The 17,117-nt window shown below is 42.0% G+C and overlaps 1 protein-coding gene across 3 annotated transcripts in view; it reads left to right on the top strand.

Moving 5' to 3' along the window:
- LOC142837078 (nuclear body protein SP140-like protein) overlaps positions 1 to 17,117 on the top strand; it is a 62,866-nt gene that overhangs the window by 5,493 nt on the left and 40,256 nt on the right. For 2 of the 3 annotated variants that reach the window (XM_075951956.1, XM_075951955.1), the window contains exons 2-7: positions 1,419 to 1,581; positions 2,475 to 2,643; positions 3,543 to 3,626; positions 4,629 to 4,676; positions 7,508 to 7,585; positions 7,950 to 8,033. In XM_075951956.1, the coding sequence (XP_075808071.1) occupies positions 1,419 to 1,581; positions 2,475 to 2,643; positions 3,543 to 3,626; positions 4,629 to 4,676; positions 7,508 to 7,585; positions 7,950 to 8,033 (626 nt within the window). The remainder of the gene's footprint in view (positions 1 to 1,418; positions 1,582 to 2,474; positions 2,644 to 3,542; positions 3,627 to 4,628; positions 4,677 to 7,507; positions 7,586 to 7,949; positions 8,034 to 17,117) is intronic. The other variant, XM_075951957.1, reaches the window with a different exon arrangement.

Raw genomic sequence — 17,117 nt, 5'->3', positions numbered from 1 at the left:
ATAGCGCAGGCCTGCCTCGAAGTCACTAGGTCAGGGCTAGCAAATGCCAGTGGGTAAAGGAGCTTCCCAGGCAAACCAGGCAACCTGAGTTTGATGCCCAGAACCCGTAAAAGAGTGAAAAGAGAGAACGAACCCCACTCCATAAAGTTGTCCTCTGACTTCTACATGTGCTAATACTGTGAAGTGTAAATACTCAGTAAAATGATAAAGAAAGCAAATCACTATGTAGGCCATGATGGTCCTTCTGCTTCAGCCTCTAGGATGCCATGACTACAGACCCTTGTACTATGCCCAGCTTTCTTGTTTCTGCCATTGTACTATCCAACATAATTTGTTTCCGTTTGTCCACCAGAACGAGATCGATAGCATGAACAAACAACTTCCATGTCTCATTGGGCTTCTGGGCCTCCCTTCCCTAGAGGGTCCTTTCCCTGGACTCTGTCTTTGGGCAGAGAGCAGCAACCACTTGTGATATCAGGCACTATAGCTGACGACAGCGTGGTTAAGAAGTGCTGGTTCTGAGTTGTTAGAGAGATCCCCTCCATCACTGCAGGGAGGTGGGGAGCAAGGAGGAGAGAAGAAAACATGTGGAGCCATAGAGGATGGATGAGCCACTCAGTGTGTGCTTGGGTAGAACGCTTCCTCAGTCCTGGATCAACTGTTTGTCAATTTTGCCTTCACACATGAGCTGGAAGAAGAAGGTGTAGCAGTCTTTGCTGTTTCCTTGTACCCTGCCATACGGATTGTTTCATTTCTGCGGCTGTGATAAGAGACCCTGACACAAAGAGACCTGGTTGAGAAGGAACTTGTACTCTCATAGGTCCAGCTTATGGTTCATCATTGCAGGGAAACTAGGCTGAAACTTGAAACAGCTGGTCATACCCATAATCCAAAGAAGAGAGAAGAGAATGCAAAAGTGCCTGTCAGTGTTCAACTTATTCCCGATACTTAAAGCTGTTTAGGATCCTCCTAGCTAGGAATTGGTGCTGCCCACAGTGGGCTGGATCTTCCCATAGCAATTAGCATAATGAAGACACACCCAGACTGATGGATCCATAGACCACCTTAATCTAGACAGTCCCTTACAACTCACACAACCTCAGATGATTTTAGAGTTTGTCAGGTTGACAATTAAAACTAATCATTGTGTTGGGTATGGTGGAGCACTCAGGAGAATCTCTGAGGCTAGCCTGGTCTACATAACATATTCTAGGCAAGCCAGACTTACAGGTAGTATCCTGTCTCACAAAAATAAAACCAAAAGAATCACAACTTGTACCAGCATTTTAGATGTTTAAAGTTTCAATTTTACTTAAAATTGTTCCTTTTAGGGGACTATCCTTCATACCAAAAGTTATCCAGCCACTGGTAGCCTCTTGTAAACCAGTTTCTACTTCTACATGAAATATATCCCTTAGGGCAAGCTCAGAGTACCCGAGCGAAGAGGAGTCACCTGACTATGGGCTCATCTTCAAGCACTTCAGAGAAAATAAGGTGGAAATCGCAAGCGCCATCACAAGGCCCTTTCCTTTCCTTATGAGCCTCCGAGACCGTGGCTACATCTCTGAGCAGAAGTTCCGGGTGAGTGAGGAGAAGGAACTCAGCCCTGACAGTCAGCCTGCCCTGTGATGTATTCCTCTGAACCTCGGGATGCTGCCAACAGGCTGAAGGGCCTCCAGGGAGGGGGGACCTTCACTTCTTGGAAGTCAGAGGTGACAGGAGAAGCGGGCATCACAGGAAACATTCCTATTGGTCTCTGCAGTAATCGGGGCTGAGTTAAATGGTGAGAGGGGATAGATGGGGTGTGGGAATTCCCTAAAGGGCAGAGCACCCCAGGTTTACTTGTGCAGTGTAACAACAGAAACTCGGATGCCAGTGGACACATCCAAGCAGGGCTTCCTTACAAAGTTTACTTATTCCAAATCCCAGAGCCTGAGAGTTTTGAAAGTCACAGGCAGTGTGTCACGTGAGAATAGAACCAGAAGTCATGCTTGCTTCTCTCTCTCCAAATTCTCCTTGCTGTTCAGGCACCACTGAGGCCCTAAAATGTAGTAAAAGTTGGTGATGGGGTCCCCTGGGGATAATGATGACAAGCCTTTGCCCTATGGCCGGGATGTTCACTTGGTTGCCTTGAGCCCTGCAGACCAGGTCAGTCTCTGGGGAGTTCCTGTGTGGTCCCAGACAGCCTCTCATGACCTGTTAGGTTCACAGTGGAGCATCTTGGCCTGGCTCTTACAGACATATCCTTTGATCATTCTTCAGAGATACTCCTTCCTGTGAACTGTGTGTCAGCATCAGAACTGATCTCGGATAAGCACGGGTCTGTCATTGCAGAGAGGACATGTAAGATGTCACCTGATCAATGCAAAACTCAGACACTTCACAAGAAATCAAATGGCGTTTGAACCATTCTAAGCCTCTCTTATAAAATCATAAATCCATTGTGACATAATTCTTCCTTCAATATTTTTAAGACTTGTCAACAAAGTTGTGAAAACCTGATCCCACCGGAAAGAGTAGTGTATGACATCCTCAGTGACCTACAGAATGAGTTCAGCCTATCGCTTCTCAAAGTGATATTCAGCGCGACGCATCTGAAAGCCTACCCAGACTTAAAGGAGACTTTAAGAAACTTCCCAGATGGTAACTATAGCTCTCACTTGCTTCCGGGAGTTCAAGGCAATTTCATTCATTCATTCAATCACTCATTCATTTTTTTTCACTGATAGTTAACATAGAATTTACTGAGGGACCATGACATGCCAAACACAGGGGTAATGTAGGAAATGCACATGGCCCATGTAGTCAGGAGCTTACACATAGGCCATGTAACACAGGGATAAGTGTTCAGCCCAAACCTATGTTTCATACTATTAAGATACACTATAAATGGCAAGTTTCCTTAGAAAGGAGCAGGGTCTCTGATGCTTACAAACATGTCCAACCATAAAAATATGTCTCTTGTATCAGAAAATTTACCACTCAGTGGAGTCCTACATCAACTTCCTTCTTTGACGAACAGAGAGATCACAGGGGAAACCCCTCTTGGACCCAGGTACCAGAGAGGGAACTCTGTGTCAACTTAGAGTATGAAAAGAAGGTGGGCTTTTAGAGTTGAGTGACTAGGATCACTGAACATGGTTCTCAGGGGAGATCTTGGGAACATGAGGAGTGCGATGAGCCTGATCCAAAGGTGAAGCAGAGAGATGGTAGAATTGGAGCCTGTCACATGGAGATAAGAGCTCTAGGGTCAAAGGAAGCTCAGAGATGAAAGGAGGCTGTGCTAAAGAGCATTGAGATCAACAAGGAAGAAAAGGGCTGAGGCATGTGTGATGCTTTATATTGTAGAAGAACAGCACTGGGGACCAAAAGATGAGAAGAAAGTAATAGGAATGAGCAGAGAGAAAAGAGACAGAGCAGGGCTCTAGGTGGATGGGGGCAAGTATCTCACATGAGGTGCTGAGGGCCAGCACTCTGAAAGAGTGCTTGGAGGTCTCTGCCTCATTGCTGTCTGATCCAGTCATTGTCTTGTTTCTCTTCAGGGTCCAACAATCACAGGACTCCTCAGAGGGTAAATGCAAGAGATGCTGATGAGAGGCCCAGACTGCCAGCACTTGTTGCAGAAGGTGATTCTGTTCTTAGACTGCAAATTACCTCACTGGTGCTGTTTTCCCGTCTTCACCCTTTTTGCCTCACCATTCCCAACACATGCACGTGCACACGCACACGCAAGCATGTATACACACACGCACATGCATGCATGCACAATGCACATATTTATGCATGCATGCACACACAAAAATACACACACACACACACACACACTTTTGTTCAGGCTGTGGATGCTGTCCCTAGTGGGAGACAAGAAGGGAAGGAGGTGAGTCTTTGAAAAGAAGAGCTTTTGCATATTTAAAGGGTACAAATTCATAAAAATGAAGATTAGAGGCAAGAACAGAAGATTCCTAAGCAGACTTGCGTTTATCTAAATCAATCTGGCTTAATATATAGCCATGTGTCACTTAATAATGGGGAAGAAATTTCTGAGATACGTGCTGTGAAGTGAGTTCTTTATTGTGTTGACAGTGTAGAGTGCTCTGCCCCTAAAGATCCCAGTTATTGGGTCACTCACTCACTGATCGTATCAGCCTACGTGATGTCTGTCTTAACGTGGTCCATCCTAGGTTAAAATGTTATCATATGTCACACGAATGGGTTCTCAGGATGGAGTTTGATAAGAAAGTGAAAAATGTAAACACATTTGTTAGAGATCACACAGGAACCATGAAATGTGGCTTTAGGGGAAATATGTAAAATCTATAAAAATAGATGATGAGAGGGAAGACAGAACTGGAAAGATAGGGCAGCAGTCAGCAGGAGAAGGCCAGATCAGTGAATTCCATGGTAGATGCATGGTAGAGAGACAGCAGGGTGGGAAGATGGTGCTGGAGACTGGAAAAGGAGATGGGGCCAGGCAAGCTGCTCACAGACATTGGCAAATCTTGGAGGTGCAAGCATGCCCACTCTCAGGCAATGACTTGATACTCTCTCAGAGTCCCGCCTATTCACACCAGGTATGAATTCAGGTCATTACCAACTGTCTTTCACGTTTTTCCTCTTTAATGACCCAGAAACCTTCTTTACAAATGAGCGGAGAAGGCAGATCAGAAGTCCAGAAGGTGATCTGTTTTTCTTTTCTTTTTTAATTAGTTAATTTTATTCTATGTGCCCTGATGTTTCGCCTGCATGTTGTCTGTGTGAGGGTGTCAAGTCCTTTTGAACTGGTGTTGTGAGCCACCATATGGGTGCTGGGAATTGAACTCAGGACCTCAAGAACAACAGTCACTGATCTTAACCACTGTGTCATTTCTCCAGCTTCAGTGATGCAGATTTTAATGACCTATTTTATAAGTAACTTTATTTCCATTGTCACAGAGAAGAACCTTCATTCCTTTTACCTCCTTTCCTGTTCACCAATCTGTCATCCATGTACCAACACAGCCATCTCGTTATCTATCTACTGCTGATCTATACATCTACATATCCATCTATCCACACATCCACTAACTCACCCACATATCGATATAACCACCCATCCACCTGCCAGTCTGTTTACCTGTCTATCCATCTGTGCATCCGTTCATCCATTCTTCCAACCATCCATCCATCTTTCCAACCCGTCGTTCTTTTCTTTTCTCCCACCCCTCCCCACAAATGGCCAGATTATGTTTAGCTTTTGAATTGTTTTCAGGAGACACAAGCAGCATAGAAATCAAAATTCAAGCTGGTTGAGATTTTCTTGAGTACAGATTGTACATCAGAAGAGGGGAGTTGAGAACTCCAGATGGAGCCATCAAATCTGGGGTTCTGAGGTAATGCTAGTTTTACCTAAATAGACATGGAATCCTAATATCACCATTTTGGGTGCAGTACTGAGCAGGATTGAGCCCCTTTAGCTACTTTCCCCTTTGTTGGGCATGAGGAGTACAACTGAAATTGATGAATCTCTTGGGGATGACTTGGCAAGGGGATCTCTCCTTCTTTGTCCACGGTGAAGAAGACTTCCTATGACTTGAAAGGATGCTAAAACAGAATCTACAGAAAGGACAGAAAAGAAAGGTTTAGATTAAAATTTGAGTTGAAAAAAAACAGAAACAGCAAGTTAACTAAAGAGAACAGACTGAACTAGAGAAATGAGAACAGCCTTTGTGTGTGTATGTGTGTGTGGGGGGGAGCTAATTTCATTTATAAAACAAGGTGCAGAGTTTAAAATGTGGAGAAAGTTATGTAAAGGGAAGATGCTAATAGATAGTGTAGGAGAGTCATCAGCCCTACACACAGAGAAAAGACAAAGAAGAATGAACTAAAACCCAGTAGAAGGCCAGTTAAATGGCATGTGCTTCCAAGCTTGATGACCTGAGTTCTATTCCTGGGACTCACACGAAGGGAAAAGAGAGCTGATTCCTGTAAGCTGTCTTGTGGCCTCCATGTATGTGTCATGGTATGTGAGACACTCTCCCATACCCAGATAAATACAATAGCAACAGCAGCTACAACATAATAATAACAATAAAATTTTAATTCAGGAGGCAGGAGGATCTCTGTGAGTTCGAGACCAGCCTGGTCTACAGAGCTAGTTCCAGGACAGGCTCCAAAGCCACAGAGAAACCCTGTCTCGAAAAACCAAAAAAAAATTTTTTTTTTAATTCAGTTGAGAGCAAAAATTATCTTCAGGGAGAGAGAAAACAGATTGAGATACTGAAGGGGCCTAGCCAAACCCAACTCTTGGCTTAAGGTGAGCGCATTAACTGTGAGTTTTCAGATTATTGTCACCAACTTTTCAAGCGACCTTGGAAAATGTGCAAGGGTCATCAGTCTCTGCCAGGCACTCTTATCTGCTCCCATCTGTAGTTCCCAAATACGAACCCCCAGACTTGCCTGTCAGTTTTCCATCTGCAGGCTTGGATGTCTTCACACAACTCTCTAAGAGACTCCTCTATGCAGATGTTCTTCAAGAAGATGCTTGCATAGTTGCCCATGGACCTGCCTCCTCTGCTGGTGTCTCTGTCTCAGCATAGGACACTGTTTCTCCCTTCCCAAGCAGGGTTGTTAGTGACTGCCCCTCACCAGTGTAACCCAATCTTCCATGTATCATCCCTGTCCATCTTCTCACTTTTCCAACAGAAAAACCAAATCATATCTCTCTTATTTTAATTTATATTTATATGTATGAGAGTTTTGTCTGCATATATCTGTCTGTCTGCACCACATACTTGATTGGTGTTTAAGGAGGAAAGTAGAGGGTGTCAAGCCCCTTGCCTCTGAAATTGCAGACAGTTGTGAGCTTCCAAGGGACACTGGGAATTGAACCTGAGTCTCCTGGAAGAGCAGCAAGCACTCTTAACTACTGAGCCATCTTCACAGGACCCCCCTCGACATCAGATCTCTTGTTTTTACCTTACAACTTCAGAGACAGCCCTTAGTCTCAGGTGCCTTTCCTCATTCAGTCTTGTTCCATCAAATGCATTGTCTCCAACTCTTCGAGTCACTCAGACATGCAGGTGGTACACCCTCCTCTCCCCTTTAGTTCAACAACTTCTTGCTGTCATAAGGATTCTGTTTATTTTCCTCCCTAAAGTCCCCCACCTTCCTGTCTGCCTCTCTTGTTCTTCAAGACAGTAGATTGTATAAGACATTCTTAGTTACTTTGACTCCCTGATTCTTCTTGGACCCTTTGCCTTCTGTGTGGAACAGGGAGAAAAGCTTGTGACTCCCGTTTGGAAGAATTCAATTCTTAGGAGTAGAATATGTGGATGCTTTGTTCATGTTGAAGTGGTGGTTGCTGGGGAAAGACGGTGCCTTGCTCTATCACTCTTTGTATTGCACAGTCAATGTTTCCATTTTGATCCCTGGTCCTCCTTATTTTCTTATATTTTGCAAGCTTCCTGGGTCCCACCTGAGAAAACTGATGTCCTCTTGCATGGTTTGTTGTATTCTTCTTTCTTTTCAGCATCCTATAGTCCTGGAAATTCCCAAATGAATGATGAACAGGCAGAGGAGGTACCTAGCCTCCCACAATGCAACAGAGGTGAGTGAGCCTTTACTTGCCAGTCAGCTAGTGAAACTGCAAGAGAGAAGGTGTCTTCTCATCTTCCCCTATGCCCCCCACTTAACCTGTTCTTTATTTTCTCAGAGAGAAGAAACCATAGAAGCATCAATGGGGGTCATAAATAAAGGGGAATGAGGTGTTCAGGAAAGGAACAGATTTTGGCCAATGTTCTGCCTCTGGTGGCAGAGGAGTCATGTCAGTCTCCCCTTCAGAGTCCCAAAACAGAGACCTTCATCTAGGAGACACGAAGCCAGCTTGACTATCCTGGTTGTCGCCAGTGGCTCTCCTGATGTGTTTTTCTTTAGCCGTTTAAATCCACTGAGTCTTCCATTCCTTTCTACAGAGGGAAGTAGTTCTTGTGAACAAATGTCTGATAGACAAGAGCCCCACGATGACACACTCTCTTCACCACCGAGACCTGAAGCAGGTAAGCAAGGGGAGTGTGGTGTGGTCTGCAGGGTGCTGGGCACTGAATTCTGAGCTGGTGTTTCCTGTTGCATTTGCTCTGCACACATCGTGATGAAGAGATGCTCATGCCCTGGCTATTGTTCTTCATATTTGCCCATGGCATTCTGGGGGAAAATTCAGGGAAGAAAAAAGTCATGAGAAACATCATGAAGAAATATTATTTGTGGTTAGGTACTCACATATCAATTTAGTAGGAATCTGCAGGGCCAGACAACATTCATTGCCTTTGTCTCTTCACAGCTACTAAGGCCATACTATATTGAATCCATAGAACAGTTTCTTGCTCTCATTTCTTATTCTCCATGGAAACTAAGAAGCTTATAATTTTTAACTTCTATGCAGGCTGATCATTTTTGTTGTGTTTTCATAAACTTGTTAAAGTGCTCAAAGGGGTTGGGAGAGTTCGACTGTTAAAGGCTAGGCTCACAACCATTTATATACTACATATATATACTACAGGCCCATAGTATCTGGCAGACTCTTCCACGAAGCAGGGAATTTCAAAGACAGTTCTGCCTATATTGGCAGTTTGTCAGTCACTTTCTTCTGTGTCCTGCAGAATGTCTGTCAGACTCTTTCATGAAGCAGAAACCCCGAAGGATCATCTCACCTTTAAGCAAGTTCAGCAGTAATTTTTCTGTGGGTCCTGCATGCCCAGTTCATTAAGCAGTCCAGGCAAGGGCAGTTTCTTGCCCAATTGGCTAAACAACTCCATAAGGAGCCTCTTTGATGCCCATCTTCCTCTTGAAGTAACTTGTACTGCCAGAAGAAGATGTGTCTCATTGTCACGAAAAGTTCTAAGTTATTAAAACATTTTTTTTTTTTGGTTTTTCGAGACAGGGTTTCTCTGTGGCTTTGGAGCCTGTCCTGGAACTAGCTTTGTAGACCAGGCTGGTCTCGAACTCACAGAGATCCGCCTGCCTCTGCCTCCCGAGTGCTGGGATTAAAGGCGTGCGCCACCATCGCCCGGCTTAAAACATTTTAAATGCCATATTATGAAGGTCTCTGAAAAATTTGAAGAATACCTATCTAACTGAAATATATCTCCATACATATAGAAAATCTAACTAACACGACTACAAGCTTGACTATTATAGATTACTTATGCATTACATTCTTAAATGAACTACATAAACACAGTACCTTAATCAAGGGCAGAAATATATAGTTTAACCAAATTTACCTTAAATTTGTATCAATAAACCAAGATCCAAACCAAAGCAAATTATTCATCTCTATAGCATATCCCTCTTTAAATGTAAACACACAATTATGAACAATATTTGGGAATATGGGCATAGTTCTGTCCATACTGCTTCCTGCTGTTTGGGGGCACTGTTAATCAGATCTTTCATGGTGCATTCTGTGTGCTAGGTTCATCTCAGTCAGCAGTCAGGTGAAGTAATTTTTTGAGGGGTGTTTAAGGCAACCTCCGGAGGCTCTTGTTTCATCAAACCACACCAGTCTGGAAGCAATCTAAAGGATCTCATCCTCTGTGGAAACAAGAGAAGAACCTCTTTTCCAAAGCAACATATCCTTAGACCCAAATTTGGAAGTCATGATACCTTTGTAATAGCCATGCTGGTTTAGCTTAGCAGCCCATATAATGAAATGTCTCTTTGTACTTAGCTCATTCACAGTCAAAAAATTTAAAGATAACACAATAATATACATAATCCAGACTCTCTGTGAATTTTCCATTTTTACGTGACTTATTTCTCTTTACTGAGTTTAATCCTTGCCTATCTGTACTCTTTCTCTTTAAAGACTTTACCCTTTTTTAAGCTTTAACTTTATTTTGTGACTATCTATAATATATCTATATATCTATATCTATATCTATATATATCTCAAAGAGGAGTATTGTATCATCTGACTGATGTAATTTAATGAAACCCAAAGCTATTTCAATCAGTATTTTTTACATTATTTGGGCACTTTCCCTACATTCTTTGACACATATGCCATTCTGCCTTCCCTTTATTCTTAAAACCCTTAGCACTTTGTCAAGGGGGGGGGAATTGTTACAGTTGTAATTCTCTAGAAGCACAGGAGTCAATAAATTTCTGGTATGTGTCAGAACTTGACAATGACAAGGAGATCAGAGGTCAAGTTTCCAGATGGTCTTGCTTGGGCTCTAGGTGGTTAGATTCCCATGATCTAAACCCAGAGTTTATGCCTTTGCCTACTCAGGGGAGCCCACAAGGGTTCAGCAGAAAGAGGTTTTATTTAACAAATAGGGTTGCTTAAAGAGAGCAGAAAAAAAAAAACATCGCGGAGAATTAGAAAGCGTGAGAATGTAGTTTTGCATGAGATAGCAGAGTCCCAGAAGGATAGCGCTAGAAACTATTAACACAAAGGCAATGTAATATGTGGTGCATACTGCAGAGGTGAACAAGACAGTAAATGCTAGGGAGAGAAAATCCAGAGAGCTAGTGAGAGGCACAAAGATCTTCCCAAGCAGCGTTGAAAATGGAGCTGCTAGGAGAAATAGCTACCACCTAGTGTTAACCAAGGAACAGCTATGCTTTGTGAGTCCTGTTCTCTGCTGGCTGGCTGGGGCTGGCCAGGAGTGTGCTTGGCCACCGCATCTTATCATCTCCCAGGGCCACGTCTGGGGTGGGTCCTTCACCTCTGCTGTAGCTAGGCAAAGTACTGTTCCCTCTGAATGAACACTTGTAGAATATATGTGCAACCATAGGACTTATCAATTGATGAACCTTCATAAGTGACTGTAGGGGACTAGTAGGTTTCTAGTGCATGAGTAGAGTGTGGCTGGTATAGATTGGTGGCTGTCAGAAGCATGACAATATGACTGGTCATTTGGCTATACAAATCCACTTGCTGGACTCACAATTAGGATTATTTTGGTTACTTCTTCTTTATATGGTCAATGAATAAGGCATCTCCCTAGGAGTATGGGAACCTTTAAAGATTACTTCTTTTTTTTTTAAATACGTGAATGCATGTGTATTTAAGTGTGATTTTGTGCAAGTGAGGAGTTCCCAGAGACCTGAAGAGGGTAACATATCCAGAGCTAAGTTACAGGTGGTTGTGATACACTTGCTATTGATTATGGGAACTGTACTAACGTCTTCAGAAAAAATAGTATGACTCTTCTCTGCTGAGCCATCTTTCTAGCTCTGATACAGAAACTTTCAGTTCTTAGTTTCTCCCTTAGGGAATCCATCATTTGAGGCCTTGCAAGAGAATATTGTCCATACCAAAATTATCTTTTCCATAAGAGGATACTGAGTACAAAATTTGAAGTCTCTTCACTGAGTGAGAGTTATAGGTCAGTGGTTTGAAAGAATTGTGTCTGTGGATAGGGATAGAAAAGAGAAGTTAAAATATTTTTAACTTAAGTTACTTACTGAAAATATTTTTTCATAAATTATCTTTTGATGATATTATTTCCCCTTCCCCAACCCATCCCAAATCCTCTCCATATCCTTACCCATACAACTTCATGTTCTTTTCTTTCTTTTTTTCCTTCCTACTTTCCCTTTTCCCTCCCACCCTCCCTCCTTTCCACCCTCCATCCCTCCTTCTCACTGTGTATATGTGTGCATATGTTGTTTTCTCTCACAATATCAAAACAAACAAACAAGATAAAAAACACAAAAGAAAGTAAAAGAAGCACACACAGAAATGGTGAAGTCTGTGTTAGCCAACTACTACTGACCACAGGGCCTGCCCTGAAATGTGGTTGATATACCCAGTGGCACTCTACTGGGGGAAAATGATTTTTCCTCTTCCAGCAGGTATCAATTGCTAACAGCTTCTTGGTTAGAGGGAACTTGTGCCCACTTCCTGATCTCAGTCCTGGGAGGAAAGTTAGAATGCTAACTATTCTACTCAGAAGGTAGAAAACTATCCAGTGTTTCCAACTCATAATAGAGTTGTGGCCATTGTAGAATCATAATGATTGAAGGTGATTCCAGCAAAAAGCCTGGCTAATAGCCACCATCACCCATTGCTTTGAAGCAACTAGACAAGCTGTGGCCATGAGCTACAGGCCCCTGATGTCTCTCATGGTTTGAACTCATAGCCCTAGAGTCTGGCTGCTGGGGGAAGCTGTTATCTCATTCCTGACTGCCAAGACTATGAAATAACTACTCAGAAACTATATTAGTTTCAATACTGTTTGGCCAATAGCTTAAGCATATTTCTGACTAACTCATATCTTAAATTAACCCATTTCTATTAATCTGTGTATTGCCATGTGGCTGTGGCAATATTCAGTGATAGTCTGATGTGTCTGTCTTCTGTAGGTGGCTACATTGCTTCTCCCTTACTCTGCCTACTCTCTCAATATATCTCTTTCAGTCTGGCTTTACTATGTTAAGCCATTGGCCAAAAGTAGCTTCTTTATTAACCAATGGCAGTAAAGCATATTCACAGCATACATTACCTCCCACATCACCTCCCCTTTTCTGTCTAAATACAAAGGAAAGTTTTAACTTTAACATAGAAAGATTACATATAACAAAACAGGTATCAAGCAAGAATTATAGTTATAATATTTATATCTACTTTATCACTTATTATAACTAAGGAAAACTATAAATATAACTATCTATTATTCAACTCCATCAAATACTCCAGAAGGACATAATATTACCTAAGTAAATAGGAAGTGCATTGTAAGCAGTTTCCAAAACTCTAGAATTCACAGAGACATCTTGCAGCCTGGACAGTCACCCAAAGTTCTTCTTTAACGTTGCAGACATCCATCTTCAGCCTAGAGGTCCATAGTATCCTGTGGACTTTTCCATGAAGCAGGAAATTTCAAAGACAGTTTCTCCAATACTGGCAGTTTGTCAGTGACTTTCTTCTGTGTCCTGCAGAATGTCTGGCAGACTCTTTCATGAAGCAGAAACCCTGATGGACTGTCTCACCTTCTTTAGTCAGCTACAGCAGTCATTTTTCTGTGGGTCCTGCAAGTTCCGGCAAACAGTTCAGGCAAGGGCAGTTTCTTGCCCAAATGTTTAACAAACTCAACAAGGAGCCTCTTTGATACCTATCTTTCTCTTGAAGTAATTGTTGCTGCCAGAAGCAGCATGTCTCATTAAAATGAAAAGTCGAAGTTTTTAAAACATTTTAAATTCCATATTCTGAAGGTCGCTGAAATATTTGAAGAATACCTATCTAACTGAAGTATCTCCATGTAGCGGGAAAACCTATCTAATGTGACTACAAGCTTGACTATTATAGATGATTATTGATTGACCTATATTTTATAATTAAACATTGCATTTCTAATTGAGCTGCACAAAAACAATATCTTAATCAAGAGTATATATAAAAATATAACAAAATTGATCTTAAATTTGTATCAATAAACCAAGATCCATACCAATGCAAAGTATTGATCTCTTTATCATATCCCCCTTTAAATATAAACAAACATTCATATATTTTAATATTCAAACAGATAAAGGATTATGATAATGTGGGTTATTCCAGTATAAGTAGTTGATAAAAGAGTATTTTTAAATCCATGAAGGTCTTCTCAATTCTTGTCCTCCTGGAGAATGGCTCCAAAAAATCCAACAAAATCTACCATAGGTTCTATGGTGATATGCAAGATATTCATCAGTATGGCTATAGGATAAGGCCATTTCAGGCTCCCTCTCCTCAGCTGCCCAAGGATCTAGCTGGGGACATCTCCATGGACATCTGGGTACACCTCTAGAGTCAAGTCTCTTGCCAACGCTAAAATAGCTCCCTTAATTAAGATATACACTTCCTTGCTCCCATATCCACCCTTCCTCCATCTTAACCATCCCATTCCCCCAAGCTCTCCTCATCCTCCCTTCTCACTTTTTCTCCCCATCTCCCCTTACCCCCATTCACCCCCACCCCCAAGTTTCCAATTTTTGCCTGGCAATCTTGTCTCCTTCCAATAACAGGAGGATAACTATATGTTTTTCTTTGGGTTCACATTCTTATTTAGTTTCTCTAGGATCACGGATTATAGGCTCAATGTCCTTTATTTATGGCTAGAATCCACTTATGAGTGAGTACATAGCATATTCATCTTTTTGGGTCTGGATTACCTCACTCAAGATAGTGTTTTCTATTTCCGTCCATTTGCATGCAAAATTCAAGATGTCCTTTTTTTTTTTTTTACCACTGAGTAATACTCTAATGCATACACATATTCCACACTTTCTTTATCCATTCTTCAACTGAGGGGCATCTAGGTTGTTTCCAGGTTCTGGCTATTACAAATAATGTTGCTATGAACATAGTTGAACAAATACTTTTGTAGTATGATAGAGCATCTCTTGGGTATATCCCCAAGAGTGGTATTGCTGGATCCTGGGGTAGGTTGATCCCGAATTTCCTAAGAAACTGTCACTGATTTCCAAAGTGGTTGAACAAGTTTGCATTCCCACCAGCAATGGATGAGTGTTCCCCTTACTCCACATCCTCTCCAGCAAAGGCTATCATTGGTGTTTTTGATTTTAGCCATTCTGACAGGTGTAAGATGGTATCTCAAAGTTGTTTTGATTTGCATTTCCCTGATCGCTAAGGAAGTTGAACGTGACCTTAAGTGTCTTTTGGCCATTTGAACTTCTGTTGAAAATTCTCTGTTCAGCTCAGTGCCCCATTTTATAATTGGGTTAATCAGCATTTTAAGGTCTAGTTTCTTGAGTTCTTTATATATTTTGGAAATCAGACCTTTGTCTATTGTGGGGTTGGTGAAGATCTTCTCCCAGTCAGTGGGTTGCCTTTGTGTCTTAGCGACAGTGACCTTTGCTTTACAGAAGCTTCTCAGTTTCAGGAGGTCCCATTTATTAAATGTTGCCCTTAATGTTTGTCCTGCTGGGGTTATATGTAGGAAGTGGTCTCCTGTGCCCATATGTTGTAGAGTACCTCTCACTTTCTCTTCTATCAGGTTCACTGTGTTCAGACTGATATTGAGGTCGTTGATACATTTGGACTTGAGTTTTGTGCATGGTGATAGATATGGATCTATTTTCATTCTTCTACAGGTTGATATCCAGTATGCCAGCACCATTTGTTGAAGATGCTTTCTTTCTTCCATTGTATACTTTTAGCTCCTTTGTTGAAAATCAGGTGTTCATAGGTTTGTGGGTTAAAGTCAGGGTCTTTTATTTGATTCCATTGGTCAACATCTCTGTTTTTGTGCCAATACCAAGCTGTTTTCATTACTGTAGCTCTGTAATAGAGTTTGATATCAGGTATGGTAATGCCTCCAGAAGTACCTTTATTGTATAGGAATGTTTTGGTTATCCTGGGTTTTTTTTTTCATATAAAGCTGATTATTGTTCTCTCAAGGTCTGTGAAGAATTTTGTTGGGATTTTGATGGGGATTGCATTGAATCTATAGATTGCAGAACCTTCATCTGGCGATGTAGCTAGAGAGAGTGACCCACATTGGAGCACTGGACTGAGCTCCCAAGGTCCAAATGAGGAGGAGAAGGAGGGAGGACATGGGCAAGGAAGTCAGGACTGAGATGGTGGGGCTGATCTAATGAGAGCTCACCAAGGCCAGCTGAACTGAGTTGATGGAGCATGTGATCAAATAGGACTTTCTGAATGTGGCGGACAATGAGGGCTGACTGAGATGCCAAGGACAATGGCACTGGGTTTTAATTCTATGTAGGGATAAGTCCCGCCCCTTAGGGGGCGTGTTCGCCTCGGGCTAATGTCTGCCTATAAATTTGGCGAGCGTGCTCTGAGCGGTCTCTTCTACTTTCCTGGTCTCCGCGGGAACGGTGGTTCTGTAAGTCTATTTCTACATTAAAACTATATATATCTTTACAAACTGTCTGCATTCGTTTACGCCGCTACAATTCTATTCTATGTACTGGCTTTGTGGGAGCCTAGTCTGTTTGGATGCTCATCTTCCTAGACCTGGATGGAGGGGGGAGGACCTTGGATTTCCCACAGGGCAGGGAACTCTTGACTGCTCTTTGGACTGGAGAGGGAGGGGGAGGGAAATAGGAGGATGGGAGGTGGTGGAAATTTTTAAGTAAAAATTAAAAAAAATCTACCATAGGAAGATCATGTCAGAAAGTATTATTTCACTTTCTTAAAGGCCTTGTGAATTATAGAAATCTTGTTTGCCTTGTAATCATTGTGTATGAGTAATTTTTGGATATTATAATTTCTTTGGCTGATAGAGTGTAACTGAGAAGATAAAACAGACGTTCACAAAACTAGAATTCGTTCTTACTAGTTTCTTGTCAGCTCAGTAACAGCTACAAGGAAGTGATGTGTATACTGGAACAGAGACGACATGCAAGTCTTATCCATTATTTAACAAATTATGCTGCATATACATGCTTAACTAGACATCCATATATTATCTCAGCACCACAGTTCAGATTTCTGGGCATGCTCAGGGTAGCTCCCTTTTCAGTCTTTCCAGGCTGAAATCGCCATGTCAGCCAGGCTGAGCTTTTCTCTGAAGGCTCTGAGAGGATTCCTACAACCTATTTTATCCAGCTATTTATTTATTTACTTATTTATAAAAGCCAGCTCCTTGTGGTTGTAGCATGGAGAACACAACTTTGCTACTGGTTGTTGATAAGGATCATTCAGCTCGCCAGAGCTACTCATTTTCTCTGACAGGAGTTCACCCTTTATCCTGAAGGGAGCAGGAGGCTCTGGAACCTTCTGCATGCTTCCAGTCTCTGATTTTCTGTTTTGCTACCAGCTGGAAAAAAAAAAAACTTCACTGCTTATAAAGGGCTTATTTGATTAGTCCAGGCCTACTCTGAGGCCTGCTCTCTTTTAAGGCCAGCTCTGCCACATGACCTAAGCTAAGCACACGATTAAGAGCTTATCACGTTCACAGTCTCCACGATTATAAAAGAAGCTCTTAGAGAACTATCTTAGAATTCTACTTACCACCAGAGAGCTCAAGACACCCTATAGAAAATAAATGTCTGGAGGAGCCACTGATTTCTCAAGCAAGTGACATTACAGGGTTCACCAAATAAAAGTAGACCATGAATGTGCTAAGACAAGAATGTCTCTCCCTTAGAAAAGACAGAGAGACTAC

The sequence above is a fragment of the Microtus pennsylvanicus genome, chromosome 17 (genome assembly GCF_037038515.1).
Source record: "Microtus pennsylvanicus isolate mMicPen1 chromosome 17, mMicPen1.hap1, whole genome shotgun sequence".
Lineage (NCBI taxonomy): Eukaryota > Metazoa > Chordata > Mammalia > Rodentia > Cricetidae > Microtus > Microtus pennsylvanicus.
The sequence above is the reverse complement of the archived record's forward strand: the minus strand, read 5'-3'. Positions and strand labels throughout refer to the sequence as shown.